The sequence below is a fragment of the Chlamydotis macqueenii genome, chromosome 23, assembly GCF_036417535.1.
Source record: "Chlamydotis macqueenii isolate bChlMac1 chromosome 23, bChlMac1.mat, whole genome shotgun sequence".
Classification (NCBI taxonomy): domain Eukaryota; kingdom Metazoa; phylum Chordata; class Aves; order Otidiformes; family Otididae; genus Chlamydotis; species Chlamydotis macqueenii.
Genome location: NC_141578.1, coordinates 2,565,739 through 2,581,696, shown reverse-complemented (window position 1 = coordinate 2,581,696; position 15,958 = coordinate 2,565,739). Strand labels below are relative to the sequence as shown.

Genomic DNA, 15,958 nt, shown 5'->3' with positions numbered 1-15,958 from the left:
GGACCTTCTTGTGTTTTCCGAAGGCTGTTCAGAGCCTTTGGGGTGGAGGGGCCTGATTGCAGCAGGACAGTGCCCATGGTGGTGGCCTGGGCCAAGGTGTGCAGCAAGGGTGGGTGAGCTGGGGAGCCTGGCCCTGCATGCTGGCCACCCAACAGCACCACAGCTCCCTGCTGAGGGTTTCGGCTTTGCCTCTGCAGGGACTCTGCTGAACCTCACCGTGAGTGACCATGGCCGGTCGGACTCCCTCCTTCTGTCCTGGGATGAGCCAGAGGGGAGCGCCGAGGGATATTCGCTCACCCTCTCCTCCCTGGAGTCGGGCACACCACTGCAGAATGGATCTGCTGGACCCAACATCACCAGCTTCTCGTTCCACGGGCTGACCCCTGGCACGCGCTACGAGATTGAGGTGACAGCCACGCGTGCCTGCATGGAGACTGCCAGCCAGGCAGTCACAGCACAGACAAGTAAGGCGTTTCCCAGGGACTGCAGAGTCAAAGGGTCCCAGTGGTCACACCAATGATTGTCACACGGCTTTGAAGGGTGTGAAGTACGGGTTTGTGAGTCTATTGGGAGGTCGGGTCTTTCATCACTTCCACAAGGATTAAGGGTCCTTACGTGGTCCCCAGGGCCCTGGGTGTCATTCCCTGATCCGTCTGGAGCGAGGGTCCTGCCCCTGCACCTTGTGTGGGCAGGGTTCAGGCTGTATCTCCTGCTGGGACAATGATGGACCAAACTATGATGTGGACTGCAGAGAGCTGAGGGCTGGAAAAAGTCATGCCTGGAGGTCTAGAAAGAGCTACAAAGAAGTAGCATCTGCTCCATTATTTTGACACATCTCTGTCAATCACTGGCTTGCCCCCCAAGTCTTGCTCTACGCCCTCCCTGGCTGATGCCAAGGGCTGGGGGATGCGGGCAGGGCTGGTGAGCCCACAGCTCAGGGGACGATGGCAGCCCTTGCCTGCATCTCTCCAGAAAATCCTGGGGTAAATCAGTGCAGGTGAAGGTGGAAAACCTGGAAAAGGAGAGCAGAGCTGGAGGGAGGGGGTTGGCCAGCAGGAGGGATGGTGTCAGACAGCAGTGATGGCTGCAGGGAGCAGGGTCTCACGGGAAGGTGGGTGGCAGGACCCACAGGACCAGCAGGAACAGAGGATCTGGCAGCAGGTGATCTCGCAGGTAGGTGCTGATGGCTTCACCTTTCTCAGCACTCACCTGTTGGGTTGTCCCTGACCGAGCCTCCCTGCCCAGCTCAGAGTGACTGTGCATGGACTGATCCAAAGGGGATGGTGCAGCCCACACAACCTGTGGGAGATTGTGGGGCTGGCAGGGAGGTGACGGGGCTGTGCTTGGGGGATTGGGTCCTGTGGAGCTGGCTGGCAGGACCTCACCAGGTGAAGACACTGTCCCACTAGCTCTTGAGCAACCTGGCAGGTCAAGCATCGCAACGCAAACATCCAGCACCCTCTTGCCATGTCTGATGCAGGTCCTTCACCTGTCCGCAACCTGAGCCTGAGCAGCGGTGGGAGCTCTGCTGTGCTGCACGCCTCCTGGACCCACGCCCTGGGGCAGCGAGATGGCTACCACCTTGCCCTCTACCACAGCGACTCCCAGACGCTCGTGAGAAATGTGTCCATCCTGCCGAACGCCTCCACGTTCCTGTTTGACGGGTTGCTGGCCGGCAGTGAGTACGCCTTGAAGGTCAGCACGCTGGCTGGATCCAGCCAGACGAGCACCAGTATCCACCAGTGGACAGGTAGGGAGTGATGGGTGTGCCTGCCCAAGTGGGAAGGGATGGGAGAAAGGGTTTGGCAGGAGGGGTGCAGCTGGTCTGGCAGGGAGGGGTAGGAGGTCACCAGGCTTGGGATGGGAAACAGCTGGGAGTTTTTCACATCCACGCTGTGAGCCCAGTGTGCATGGCCAAGGGGACAACCTGGCACTTCAGTCCTGCCTTGCAGGACCTGCAGCTAGGGTGTGTGGGTGCTCCATGTCCCGGTGGGAGAAGGGCCATCTGGGGATGCTGCCAAAAGGTCTTGGCTGGTGGGAGCTGCAGCAATGTTGCATTACCCAGGTTGCCAACCCCTCTGCCCTGCGGCCTGAAAGAGCGTGATGGTATGGAGGGACCTCAAGAGCCCCTCAGCCCTCCTGGGAAGGGACATGGGAGAGACATCCTCAGCAGACCCTTGCCAGACCTTCAGCCCTCAGGCCAGCTTAGAGAGTAGCTGTGGTAGTAGGAGGCCCTGGGGAGCGAGGAGCGTCCAGGGACCCCCAGCCCCAGTGCTGAACCTCACTGCCTCCTGCTTTTCCCCTCAGCTCCCTCCATCCCCACCCAGCTGAGGCTCAGCCCGAGCTCCAGCACCAGCCTCGTCGCCTCCTGGGTGGGTGCTGCGGGGGCCGCCTGGCTGCACCTCGCGCTCCACAACCTCCTCACCCAGACGGTGACCACAACGCTGTCGGCCAGGAGGGGCCTCACCAGCTACACCTTCCAGCATCTCCACCCCGGCACCCAGTACTGGCTGGGGCTGAGCGCCATGGCCGGGCCCTACACGGCACGGGGGCCCAATGCCACCGCTTGGACATGTGAGTATGATGTCCAGGGATGGAGGAGAACCTCGGTGGCCCTAGCTTTCTCTCTGTCTCTGGTCCAGCCTCTGAATCCAAAGGTCTCCTGCCAGAGCCCCAGGTGCAGAGGGTAATTCTTCTGCTTGGACCTGTCCAAAAGCTGCTCCAGGCCCTGGCTCCGGGGCACTGTGACAGTGGGGCCAGTGAGTCCCCTGGGCAGGTAAATTCCCAGTGTTGGCCTGTTTCTCCCTGGGGTGCACTGGGGTCAGCCTGTGACCTCTCCCTGAGGAGGAGGACAGAAGAGCAGCAGATCTCATTGTTTGGTGCAGCTGGCACTGGGTTCTTGCGTGCCTCGGGGCTGTCCAAGGGCAGCAGGGAAAACAAGGGGAAGGGGATAGCAGTTTAGCTGGTTTGAACTGGAGGTTCCTGGAGGGAAATGGAACTTTGGTCCCCTTTGATTGCTGTCAAGGGTATATTTTGGTAGCACCTGAATTTCGTAGCATCCTGGTGGATGGCTCTAATGTGCTGGGTGCTGTGCAAACATGGCCAAGGAAGCCAGCCTCTGGCAGGTCAAGAAGTTGAGAGTAGCCCTCCCAGACCCCAGCTGGTTTCACCATTCAACCCAACTTTCTCCACCTTCCGGCCTCAGTCACCGAGAGCAGGTGACTTCCACCGCCACGGTCCTGGTTTGCTGCCAACACCGTGTCCGTAGCCCTGCAAACAGTTCTCACCCAGATTTCCTCTCCCAGAAGTTCCCAGGAGAACCGGGGGGAAATGAAGAGGGCAAGCCTAGCCTCCAGGACAGAGCAAGACTCATGGTGAATGTCAAGAAAGCGTTGGCCCTCTCTAGTGAGCAGCAACAAATTATGGAGGTGCCAAGCTGCAAACTCAGGACTATTATGGCCAGTGACCTGTCCTGTCCCTGGGCAGACGCTGGTCAGGTGTAGGCTGGAAGGACCTGGGTGCCACCAGGTGACAAGTCTCCAGCTCCTTCCTGCTCCGCCTGCCAGTCGGGAAAACTGGAGCCTCTCACTGCTGACTCTGCAGCTGGGATTTTGGAAGACCTCCACACCCCCAGCTGGTTTATTTCTGCTATGAAGTGAGTCTGACTCAATCCCCACTGTTGCTGTCTGCGGCTCTGATCTACCCAACTGAACACACATCCCCAGTGCCAGACATACGAGCCAGGGGCATCCAGCCAGGAGTTTGGTCCAGACCAGTTCCTGGGAATACCAGGAAACTCATGACAGGACACGAATGGAGAGGAGGAGGACTTTTAGCAATTTCCCAGCAGGGCTGCCAGCTTCGTCTGTGTTCTGCTAGACTGGGAATGGTTTTGCTGGGGAGTGGACACAGCACGCTCCAGAAGGACATCTAAGGCTGGATGTAACCCTGCAGATAAGGAAGCAGGGAATGAGGCTCAGGAGTGTATGGGGAGATGTTAGAGTCCTGCATTGCACCCACTCACAGGGCAGCCCGTCCCCTTCCACTGAGTGGGGCAGGACAGGACTGCTGGTGTGCCCACACCTTAGAGCTGACAGTCCTGAGTTACAGCAAAGACCGCAAGACCTGGGGTCGGGGTCCAGATCACCCTGTAATCCCGTTCCCTTCCTTTCCAGACCCCCTGAGCCCTGGCAATGTGACCCTGAGCCCTGCAGAGGAGCAGAGCTCCTTGCAGGCTCGCTGGAGCATCCCGGCGGGAGAGAGGGACTTCTACCTGGTGACGCTACAGGAGGGAGAGGACGGTGCTCCAACGAGGAACATCTCTGTCGATGGAGAGAACGGTCATGTCACCTTCCACGGGCTCAGCCCCGGGAAGCAATACTCTGTCCAGGTGACGGCGGTGGCTGGCCCTTACCGGGCATCAGCCCGCAGCACAGCAGTGTGGACACGTAAGCAGAAAGCCCGAGCGTGTCCCTTCAAGGCCATTTCTGCTGTCTGATGGAGGGGCTGATGCTCGATGGGAGGCTCGTGGGATGGGGAGGGGGATTGCAACAGAGGCAGAGAGGAGGCAGCGGCACTCGGTCTCAAGGGCAGGCTGTGGGTCACAGCAGCACAATCTGCTGCCCCACGGCTCCTTGTGAAGATGGACTCGAAGGTCCTTGGCAGACCTGTGCCAGGCACAAACCAAGGCCAAATCCCAACCCATAACCTCTGGACTCAGTGTTCAGCAGGCTTCAAGACAGCTCCCCCTCCCTCCGCTCACAGCAGCTGGTTCGGCACCACCAGTGCCCCTAGAGCAGCACCTGTCTGTGCCCAGTGCCTCCTGGGCAACTCCTGGAGCCACAGCTCATGCTCAGGTGGCCACCCCCACCCCAGGAGGGAAGGACTGGAGCCTTAAATAGTGTGGGGAGGCACTCACCCAGCCCCTGGCACCGAGAGCAGTAGAAGGCTCTCCCTGCAGCCCTGGCTGCCCCTCTCTGGTGAGGGAAACACTGCAGAGTGTCGTGAGAGCAGCCTGATGCACTGCCCCACACAGTGACGTGCATGATCCCATCCTTGTCCCTTGCAGAGCCGCTAGCACCATCTGGTGTGAGTCTGTCCAGCCAGGGCAGTCCCGACAGCCTACTAGCCAGCTGGGAGGAGGCGATGGGAGAGGGCTACATGGTGGCCCTCAGCCCCATGGAGCACCCTGTGAAGAACAGCTCACTGCTTAGAGGTGTCACCAACGTCACCTACGAGGGCCGTCACCCGGGGACTCTCTACACCTTTGAGGTCAGCACCGTGGCCGGCCCCTACACATCCGCACCCCGGCGCATCACCAACTGGACATGTGAGTGCCACAGCCCTCACCGCAGCCAGCGGTTCCCACTGGATTGTGCCCTTCTGTGTGGTGTCATGCCTTGGGGCATGTGTTAGCATGGGTCTTCTGCAGCTTCATGCAATAAAAGGGCAAAAGGCTCAGGAGGAAAGCAGAGGTGCTGCTGAATGTGTCTGGCCCTGGTCTGTATCCCAGCTGCCCAGCACAAGGGTCAGCAGAGCCCAGTGTCCTCCTCCTCCCCCCGGGCCACTGTCCTGTGGCACTGCTCAGGCTGCCTCTGCCCTGAACCACCTCTCCACCACCCCGGTCCAGATCGTCCCACCCACCACCTCCTCCAGCACCAGCACAGTCATCTCTTACCATGCCAATTTGAACTCTGTGCTGGCCCAGTCCCTGCCAGACTGGTGTGTGGGTGTCACCAGTGGGGACAGTGGCCTGTTCACACCCCGTGGGTGTGCAGAGAACCTGGATGTGGGTTTTCCCAGGGAAGGGGCTCCAGCCCCAGCGCATTTGGGGTTGCACTTCTGCCAGGTGACTGCCATCCAGGTGCCTCTGTGACTCTAGACTTTACCTTTCCTAGATCCTTTGCCCCCTGAGCAGCTGACCCTCAGCAATCGGGGCCACAGCACGTCTCTGCGAGCCTCCTGGAGAGCAGCTCCCACTGGCAGCACTGGCTACACAGGCACCCTCTGGGAAACCAGGTCCCAGGAGCAGGTCAAGAACATGACTGTGGGGAACAACTGGACAAACGTCACCTTTGAGGACCTGGTCCCTGGGCGACAGTATACACTGGAGATGGCTTCTGTGGCTGGACCTTACAGGTCCCCTGTGCAATCAGCCACAGACTGGACATGTGAGTGTGTTACCCCTACTTCTACCCTACTGCCAATTGCAACCATGGCCTGGCCAATGACAGCAGAAAACTCGTGACATGGAAGCAAGGCAGAGTGTGGACCATGTACGGGGAGTGGAGGGAAGCAGGGACAGGGGTGCATAGACAGAGCATGGAAGGACAACCAGAGCCACATTCAGCCAATCTGGAAGTCAAAGGGTCTTCAGTGCAGGAGAAACCCATCACTGAATGGGAAATGCTTCCAAATGTCACCCAGCAGGAAAGGTGGAGACCTGCTCCCAAGTTTGTTGTTGAGCAGCTCAGGCTGTTCTGGGGTTTGATGTGCCAGGGCTCATTTCTGACCTGAGCCCACCAGGGACAGGCGGTGGAGGGTGCCCAGGACAAGCGCTCACAGGCCCCCACTCCACACCACGGCAGCTCCCCCACAACTGCCTCTCACCACCTGGAATTCTCTTCTCTCTCAGATCCCCTGGCTCCCGCTGGCGTGACCCTGACCAACACCCGACGCCCACTGGGACTCTCTGCCTTCTGGGACAAGGCTGCTGGTGACGTGGACCAGTTCCACCTCCAGCTCTACAGCAAGAGCCATCCAGCACAGAGGAACGTCTCAGTGGGGCCAAACACCCACAATTTCACATTCCTGGGGCTGTCCCCTGGCGTTCAGTACTTCCTGAAGGTGACCGTCCTAGCTGGCCCATACAGATCCTCAGCACACTTTGCCACTGAGTGGACATGTAAGTGACAAGTGTCCCCAGCTTCCTGCAGGGATGGGGCATCCTGGGACTGGGCCTGCAAAACTGGCAGTGACATGGACTTGTCTGGGCAGTGGGAGGGCTCTGGTGAGACCTGCATGCTCCCTGCCCCTGGGAATTGGACCGTGTGTGCTGGCTTCTGGGCCCCAAAAGACCCTTTTCCTCAGCTCAGACTTTCCCCCGTCAAGCTGAACCTTCTACCTACACCATTCAGGATCTCAAGGCCAGCCTAGGACTGGTGGGAGAAGGATGCAAGAGAAGAACCACAAAGACCCGTCTGGGCTTGCTTCTCCCTGTCCATGGAGCAGAGCAGCCCACTGGAGAGCTGAGTGCTCTCTTCTCCATACAGCACCTGCCTGCTAGCAGTGCCTTGGGGACATGGACGGGCAACTTGCATGTCCCCCGAGACAACAGGAGAGCTGGCAGTCAGCTGCCACCAGTTCTCCTTTAGCCCTATGCAGAGATGCAGGCTGTGTCCTGACTTCTCCAGTTGCTTTCCTCCACCATCTCATGGATCTCTATGCTGTGTTTCCTCCTAGATCCGCTGTCTCTGGCTAATGTGAGTGTACAGCCTGGCCAGAGACCCCAGGAGCTACATGTGAGCTGGGTGGAGTCAGGCGGTGGCAGAGACCACTTGGTACAGCTCTCGGTGGCTGAGTCCCTGTCCATCATCAGGAATGTGTCCGTCCCCCGTGGAGTCACTCAGCTTGACCTGGAGGGGCTGGTGCCAGGGTCCCGATACCGCGTGGAGATAATTTCCCAGGCTGGGCCTCACCGCACCTCTTCTCAGACTGCCATCGGCTACACTGGTAGGAACGCAGCTCCTCTGCTCCCATCCCTGGTACCCAGCCTGACTCTGACCTGGTGAGGGATTCAGGACCAAGAGAGGGGGTCGCAGGGCTGTTCTGCAGGAGGGCCCTGAGACCATGTCCCCGCAAGCCCACTGGTGCCTGTCTCCTACTCAGGATGCTGGCTCTCTTCTCTCACTCATCCTGAGCCCAGCAGCTCCATGGGGCATGCTGTGAGCCTGCCCCCACACTTTGGGACAAGAGGGTCTCAGGCCGTGGTGGTGATGCACCGTTATCACCTGGGACACGGGGAGCAGCTTTGATCTGGGAGCAACCTGCTGCTCTCAGCAGTCTTTAGACAGCATATTAGACGCTCACAGTCCTGCAGCTCCCAGCTTCATTCCCAAACTAGAGTCAGTCCTGAGCATCCCAGGTTTGTCCCCTGTAATGCTGTTCCTCTCTCCTACAGTCCCGCTGCCTCCTCTTTCCCTGCTGGCAAGCCCGGTCAGCACTGCCTGGGCTCTGGCTGTGCAGTGGGAGACCCCTCCTGGGCAGAGGGATGGATACCTGCTCAGCATGCGCGAGGAGGGGTCTTCTTCGCCAGCCAGGAACCTGGAAGCAGGGAAAGACAGCACCAACGTCACCCTGGCATGGCTGGCACCAGGAACTTGCTACCTCGTTGAGATCTGGGCAGTAGCTGGACCCCACCGCTCACTCCCCAAGAACGTCACTGGCTGCACAGGTGAGCATCCATACCACCCACAGGTGACTCGGGTGGAAGCACGGTGAGGAGCTCCAGAATGAGACAGGGAGCAATGCTGGTACCCAGGGAGAGGAGAGGAGGGTGTCCTGGCCTGGTTCCCGGAGATGGTGGCCTGCAGTCATCTCCTGCCTCTTGCAGCCTTCTTGTACCACGGGGGCACAGAGCGCTTGCTGGCCCGTTGCCGCTGGCTGTCTGGGGAAACGAAGACTCCTCCTTGGAGACGACTGCTTGTTCAGAACCAGACCTTTTTCTCTCTGACTGATGTGTCTGTCTTTCCTCACAGTTCCTGCTGCTCCGACAAACCTGAGCTTTACCAACCCAGGCAGCTCCTCAGAGCTTTACGCGTACTGGAACAAGCCCCCCGGCAGGAGGGACCACTACCGCGTTATTCTGTATAGCCTCAGCACCCAGAGCAGGGAGCGGGCCCAGACCTTGAGTCCAGATGCGCAGAACATCACCTGGACTGACCTGGAGGCAGGCAGCAGGTTTGCTGTGCAAGTCACTGCTGTGAAAGGCTCATTCGAAGCCTCCTCCGCCAACGTCACCCAATGGACACGTGAGTCTGGTGGGGTGGGTGAGATGCAACACCTCGCTGTGCCCCAGAGCCTCCATCTGAGCTTTGCAAAGCACCCACCACCACCTTCCCCATCCCAAACCACCCCTGCTGTGCCCTGGCTTCTGCACAGTTGGCCCACCTTTCTGCTGACTCGTCCCCTGACGCAGAGCCAATCCCCCCTCCCCACCTCAAAGCCTCTGGGTAGCTCCCCTGCCACGGCCAGCTGTGAGCCCTGGGGATATTGTGCTCAGTCTGCCCGTTTGTCCCCACGTTTGTCTCCGGGAGAGTCTCTGGTGGCCAGCTTGCCCACTGCCCAGTGGGAGCAGGAGGCTGAGGTCCAGTCCATGGCACTGCCAGAGCACGAGGAATCAGCAGGCGAAGCAGCCAGCTCATGGCGTTGACCAGCCAGCGGTGGCACGCAGGGGCTGACTGTCTCCCTGTTGCTTTCCAGACCCCTTGGCCCCTGCGAGCTTCACCCTGGGCAGCCCCTCTGTCTCCGCTCTGCGGGCCTCCTGGGCAGCAACGGGGCGAGGAGCAGAAGGCTACGTGGTGGATGTTTATGACACGGCCTCTGGCAGTCGTGTTGGGAGCACGGTGCTGGAGGGGAATGCCAGGAGTCACACCTTCAGGAACCTGAGCCCCGGCACCCACTACAGCGTGACAGTGAGGGCCACCGCTGGTCCCTTCCACACCAGCACCCCCAACTTCACCCACTGCACACGTGAGTATGATGCTCTCCTTACAGCCAGGTATCTTCTAGCAGATCTCCCCCTTCCCAGTTCAAATCAGAGGCCATACTGGTGCAGCTAGATCCTGCCTTCCTCTCCCACCCATGCAAGCACCCAGTGCCCACACCTGCTGGGAGCCTGTGCATGACCCCATGGCCTGGCCACCCATCCTGCAGCACAGGCTTGGCACAGATTTGGAACATATCCTTTTCCTCAGCCTGAACATGGCTCCTGGCACTGACTCGTGTTTCCTCCCCAGGCCCGCTGCCCCCCGTCGCCGTGCACTGGCTGAGCCCGGGGCACCCCGACAGGCTGAGCGTGTCCTGGGGAGCCGCGGCTGGGCGGCGAGACGGCTACGCACTGACCCTGTACCACGTGCAGCTGGGCACCGTGGCAGCTACAGTCTCACTCAGGAGAGACACCCACAACTTCACCTTCACGGGCCTGACCCCAGGATACGAGTACTCCCTGGAAGCCAGTGCCACGGCTGGACCATACCGGGCAGCAGCACCCAACATCAGTGGCTGGACACGTGAGTGCCTGGAGGAGTCTCCCCTACAGAGGGGGGGGAGATGTTGCACCACTGGGCAGCCCTGAGGAGGGCTGGGACATTTGCTGGGGTTCTGGGGCCTTTGGAGATGTGCACACACACGTGCATGGGTGCAACACGCAGCAGTTAGTGCATGGGCACACTGTTACCCTCATGGGCAAGTGGATGTTCAGCTGCAGACTTGCCGATGACATGCATGGTTGCCCAGCTGTGCCCATGTGAGGACAGCCCATGCTGCCACATCTCCCTGTACACAGGAGACCTGTGCTCTCGCTGAGTCTCCTCCAGCAGGGAGAAACCACATTGCCAGAAAGGTTCATGAAATGAATCAGTGTAGCACAGGAAGAGCCTAATCCACAGTCCTCCCAGGAGAATGGGTCTTTGCTCTGGAGATGGACTAGTCCAGCACTTCTGCCCACCCAGGAAGATTGCAGGGCTGGGTGGAGTATAGACGCTGTACCAGCTCAGCCCAGGCAGCTGCACGCCAGCTGGGTGCTGGAGAGCGTGTGTGCACACAGCGGTGGCAAAGGCACTCCAGACGGGCTATGGGGATGAGGGTGGCCTGGATGAAGAAGGGTTGGCATGTGAGGGACCAGAAAGGGTGAGTGGCATGAAAGGTGAGGTGAGATGGGGATGGAAAAGAGAAAAAGTGAGGAGGAGGAGTGTGCCAGAGGAGGCCTTCATGTCCCAGCCCTCAGGAAGCATCTATTCTGCTGCACGATGTCCCTTCTGCACGGTCTCCAGTCCCTAACATCAGGTCTGGTGACTCCCCAGGCCCGCTGCCCCCGGCCACCGTGCGCTTGCTGAGCACGGGGCACCCCGACAGGCTGAGCGCGTCCTGGGGAGCTGCGACTGGGGGGCGAGACGGCTACGCACTGACCCTGTACCGCGCACGGCTGGGCACCGTGGCAGCTACAGCCACGCTTGGGAGAGACACCCACAACTTCACCTTCACGGGACTGGCACCAGGAAGCAAGTATGTGCTGGAGGTGGCATCTGTGGCAGGGTCCTACCAGACACCTGCAGGGAACGTCAGCAACTGGACATGTGAGTACCCTGTTTCGAGGACAATGTGTGCCTTGCTGGGCAGCAACCAAGGCTCATGGCAAAGGACAGGGCACCGCTGACCTTCACGGCAGATCTTGAGCCCTGCCTAAACCCAAGGGCACGTCAGGGCCATAGCGCTGAGCTCTGCCCACCCTCACCATCAGCTCCACCAGCCTGGGTTAGCCCAGCTGCAGCTCTGGGAGCTGTGCTTCAGAGGAGAGGCAAGGAGGAGGGAGCAGTGGGCAGGGGCATTCACCTTCCCTTCCCTCCACCAACTGGGTGCTGGGGCAGGGCTGTCTCTGCTCAGACAAGCACCACTTGAAGCTTGCAGAAGCTGCTTTCAGCTGCCTCCAGGCTGGTGGATGCAGCCACCCAGTTGACACGAAACGCCCTGTCCTGTATGGTGTGACCCTTCTGATGACACTGCCAAGACACCCGGGTGATGTCCTCAGCCACTTCACTGAGAACATCTCCCATCCTGTCTCTTCAGACCCCCTGGCACCCCGTAACATTTACATGACGAACCAGGGGTATCCCAACAGGCTGAGCGCGTCTTGGCGAGCTGAACCCCAAGGACAAGACAGTTACAGGCTCCTCCTGTATCACTCGGGATCAGGTATTGTGGCAGCCAACGTATCTGTTGGGAAAGGCACCAGCAAATTCATCTTTTCCGGCCTGGCTCCAGGACACAAATACCTGCTGGAAGTGGTGTCTGTGGCAGGGCCCTACACAGCCTCTGCGGGGAACATCAGTGACTGGACAAGTAAGTGGCAAGAGCTGGAGGTCCTTGTGTCATACTTGAGGCTCAACCTGCCCCGGCTGGGTGGGCTCAGCATCCGTGGTGGGAAGGGGCAGGGACTGTTGCCTGGAAGCTGTAGGTACGGCTGTAGCAATGGGATGAAGCCCCCATGGAGGGGTTAGCAGAGCAATACCGCTGCCCGTAGATCCGTCTGGCAGCTGTGGTTGCTGTCTCAGGGCAGATCTCCAGCTGATGACCCTGGTGTTCAGACAAGCTGGCTCCTCCAGGCACGGTGACTGAACAAAGCACAAGCGATGCCATGGCAGTCGTGCTGCTCTGGTAGAGGACACCCACAGCCTGGGAGACCACGAGGCCTTACAGCCGGGGGGGGACACCCTATCGTCCCTGCTGCCTTTCTCCCAGGCACTCAGAAAATTCCTGGCATGGGGAATAAGGGGAGGCTGGGCTTTTTTTTTTTTTTTTAAGGAATGTGGAAATTGCAGATAAGCACAATAAGCCTTTTCATGTGCTTGTCCCCACAGTCCCTGCATTTTGCTTGGAGAATCCAGAGATCTCTGCTCCCACACTCAGCCAGCCCCTGGCAGGGTGCTGGGAGTCACGTGCAGAGCCCTTCAGGCAGGTCTCTAATGAAACTTGCTAATTAGCAGGAGGAAGAACCCCCTCTCCTCACTCCGCACGTCCTCCAATTGCCATTTGCAGGTTGTTTCTGGTAGTGCCAGCCAGCAGCTGCAGACATATCACTGAACACACAGTTTCCTTGCACATTGCTCATCTTCTGCTTGTATCTCTACAGGATGGAAGAGAGGGTCTGGCATGCCAGTAACTCTCCCCTGGTGTGGTTTTCACTGTAGCCCCCTCAGTTCCCAAAAATCTCTCTGCGGCGGCTGGAGGGAACAACACGATGCTCATCTCCTGGGACAGTGTCTCTGGACAGCAGGATGACTGCCAGCTGTGGCTGCGGGATCCCAGGAACGGCACGCTACCCTGGCGGCACGCTCTCGTCAGAGGGCAGGTCCAGCACCTCCTTCAGGGGCTGATCCCGGGGAGGAACTACTCCGTCTCCTTGAGCTGCGTGGCCGGGCCCTACTGGAGCAGCACCAAGCCCCTGGCCGTGCCGATCGGTGGGTACGCGCTGCCGTGGGGTGGGGGGAGAACAGGCTGGAAGGGGGAGAAACGCCTGGGTGGCCTCAAGACTGATCAGCCCATGGAGGTCAACAGAAGTATGGGAAGTCTCAACAGTGGGAGATAAGGAAAAACAGCAAGGTGACCCTCTGGTAGCCATCAGCTCCCTGAGCTAGCCCCATCACAGAGATTTCCCATCACCCCATGGCCTGGCTACCTGTGAAGCAAAGCAGACTCTGCAGAGATCTCCATTGGTCTGCTTCTCCTATAACACATCTGCTCAGGCCCTGACCCGTTTGCCTTGTCCTGCAGACCTTGGCCCAGACGCCTCCCACATCACAGATGTCCAGCTCTGCTCCTCTCCTGTTGACCTAGAGACAGGCAGTAGGGAACCTCAGTGGCTCTAGGCCAGAAATTTCTAATCCCAGAAATCTTGGGATTTCTCTGATCTGCTAAGTTCAGAGTCTGCCATATCTCCTTTACAGAGCCAAAGCCGGTGGAGGTTGTGCAATGCCTACCGGAGTCAAGGAGCCTTTACTTGAACTGGACCAGCTCTCCTGGAGATGTGGAGGCTTATGAGGTGGTGACACAGAGCCTCTCCGATGGATCTCCTACCTCCAAGTATGTCATGAGCATCTCTACGAGTGAGGCCAGTCTGGAGGGCCTAGCCCCAAACTCATCATACCGAATTGCTGTGAGCACCGTGGGCATGAACACGATGAGGAGCCGGGCTGTGACTCTGCTCTGCAACACAACACTTGAGGGTGAGTCCCCTTCTTTCCCACAGTCCCCAGGAGACTGTTGCTAATTAAACCTGGGCACTCGGATGCCTGTGAGCCCCATGTGGTCCTGCGCTGAGCTGCAGCGGGTCAGGGCTCTGGGCAGCGACGCTGGCACCAGCCTCAGGCTGAGCACTGTGTGGTGGGTCTCCGGGAGCAGGTACACACTGACAGGCTGTTCTTGCTGGTTCCTTTTCCAGCCCTGCCTCCACCTCTGCGAGCAGACGTCTTCCAGGTGGAGGCTAGCTCCACGGTTATAATTTCATCTGACCTGTTCAGCGAGGAGAATGGCCAGATCGAGTATTATGGTGTCATTGCTACCACTAACGATTCACGTAAGTGCCCCTGCACATCCCGATCTGCAGTGGCTCCCCGGAGGGCAGCAGGTCCCCTGGACATCACTTAGAAACTGCCACTGTCACCTTGTACATTCCTCTTCAGTGCTGAGGCCCACTCAGGAAATCATGTCCAGCACCTGGTATGACCACTATTACGGGACAGAGGACTCCTACCTGGCTGTGCTAATCCCAAATCCCTTCCACCCGAGCCCCGGGAGCTCCCCCGAAACCTTGCGGGTACCAGTAGGAACAGAGGAGTGCGGCCAGTCCAGGGCAACGTGCAACGGGAAGCTGAAAGCCAACGAACAGTACAGGTGAGAGACGTTAACATCCCTCCTGAGGGGATGGGGCTGGAGGAGAAAAGGGGAGATACCTCTGACAGGCCATCTCCACTCTGAAAGCCAGCCCTTGTTTCCTGTCTTTCAGTGAGTTATTTATCCACAAGCCCTTATCCCTCACGCCACGGCATCTGCAGGCTCAGTTTCCAAAGAGGTCTTTGCTCTGGCAGCCTGGTCAGGGATGCTGCCAGAGGGCACTCACACAAACTCTTGGCTGCTGAAGTCCAAAGCTACGTTTGAAAGCCTTAGCTTGCATTTGTAGCACAAGAAGACCTACCCTTCCAAGTTACCAGCTCAGAAGGAAGTCAGCTCTGCAGGGAGCTGTGAGGCTTGGCGTGCACGCTGCCGGGAGAAGGATGTAGGGCAGAGGATGCACCAGCCACGCCTGTGTGCATAAGGAGGGGTCTGGGTGGGGGCTCAGCCCTCCCAGCTAAGATGCCCCTGTTTCATGGGTTGACATGAACTGAGACAGTGACTCAACCCAACTTGGTTTTCCCTACTTACTCTTGTCTTTGCCTGTTTGTGTCCTGTAAGAGAGCAGAGACTTACTACTTGTCTCTGCAAACAACCCTTCGGAGGAGAGCTGTTTCCCATTTGTGCATTCTGGACATTTTCTTATGTTCTCCCAAGTGCAACAAGCTTGTCCAAGAGGCAGAAAAGGGAGGAAAGATCATTTCCACACATTCCTAAGTCCCTACCAGAGAACCAGCTTCTTCCAATACAGCATTTCAAAACAGAGGCAGCCGTCCTGTTCCCTTGGGTCTTCCTGCTGCTGGCTGCACGGGTGCTGTGCTCAGTTCGGATTGCCCCTGATGGCAGGACTCTGCTTTGCCCTAGGTTCAGCATCGCTGCCTTCACCAAATACGACCCGGTAGCCCCGGCAGTGACGTTCACTACGTTCTCAGGTAAGATGGAGAATGTCATCTTCCCTACCTGGCTATGTAGGTTAGAGACAATTAACGGCAAGCCAGAGGGAGATCGTAGGCTGTATCAGAAATAATAAATAGAGTAAATGCAGTCATTTACTGACTCTTACTTCTGTCCATTCTATCTCTTTTTTATTCCAGCTGTTGGATCCGGTGCAGACACAACTCCACTCTCAATGCCAATAATCGCTGGAATCATCGTGGGATTTCTCTTGACGCTTGCAGCGATTTTTGCTTTGGTCTATTGGAAACAGCTCAGAGCAAAGAGGTGAGGATGGGCCATCTCCCACCCGCGGGGTGCAGGCTGAGAAACCCAACCTTCAGCGCCAGGCCAGGAGCAA

General features: G+C 58.5%; 1 protein-coding gene across 3 annotated transcripts in view; it reads left to right on the top strand.

The window, feature by feature from the left end:
- Positions 1–15,958, top strand: part of LOC104486801 (receptor-type tyrosine-protein phosphatase V-like) — a 32,860-nt gene that overhangs the window by 4,017 nt on the left and 12,885 nt on the right. For 2 of the 3 annotated variants that reach the window (XM_086765850.1, XM_086765852.1), the window contains exons 3-22: positions 198–464; positions 1,481–1,750; positions 2,308–2,574; positions 4,176–4,448; positions 5,069–5,329; positions 5,898–6,170; positions 6,635–6,904; positions 7,462–7,731; positions 8,180–8,452; positions 8,757–9,029; positions 9,481–9,750; positions 10,017–10,289; positions 11,082–11,354; positions 11,845–12,117; positions 12,966–13,235; positions 13,722–14,000; positions 14,216–14,350; positions 14,457–14,667; positions 15,529–15,596; positions 15,759–15,885. In XM_086765850.1, the coding sequence (XP_086621976.1) occupies positions 198–464; positions 1,481–1,750; positions 2,308–2,574; positions 4,176–4,448; positions 5,069–5,329; positions 5,898–6,170; positions 6,635–6,904; positions 7,462–7,731; positions 8,180–8,452; positions 8,757–9,029; positions 9,481–9,750; positions 10,017–10,289; positions 11,082–11,354; positions 11,845–12,117; positions 12,966–13,235; positions 13,722–14,000; positions 14,216–14,350; positions 14,457–14,667; positions 15,529–15,596; positions 15,759–15,885 (4,876 nt within the window). The remainder of the gene's footprint in view (positions 1–197; positions 465–1,480; positions 1,751–2,307; positions 2,575–4,175; positions 4,449–5,068; positions 5,330–5,897; positions 6,171–6,634; positions 6,905–7,461; positions 7,732–8,179; positions 8,453–8,756; positions 9,030–9,480; positions 9,751–10,016; positions 10,290–11,081; positions 11,355–11,844; positions 12,118–12,965; positions 13,236–13,721; positions 14,001–14,215; positions 14,351–14,456; positions 14,668–15,528; positions 15,597–15,758; positions 15,886–15,958) is intronic. The other variant, XM_086765851.1, reaches the window with a different exon arrangement.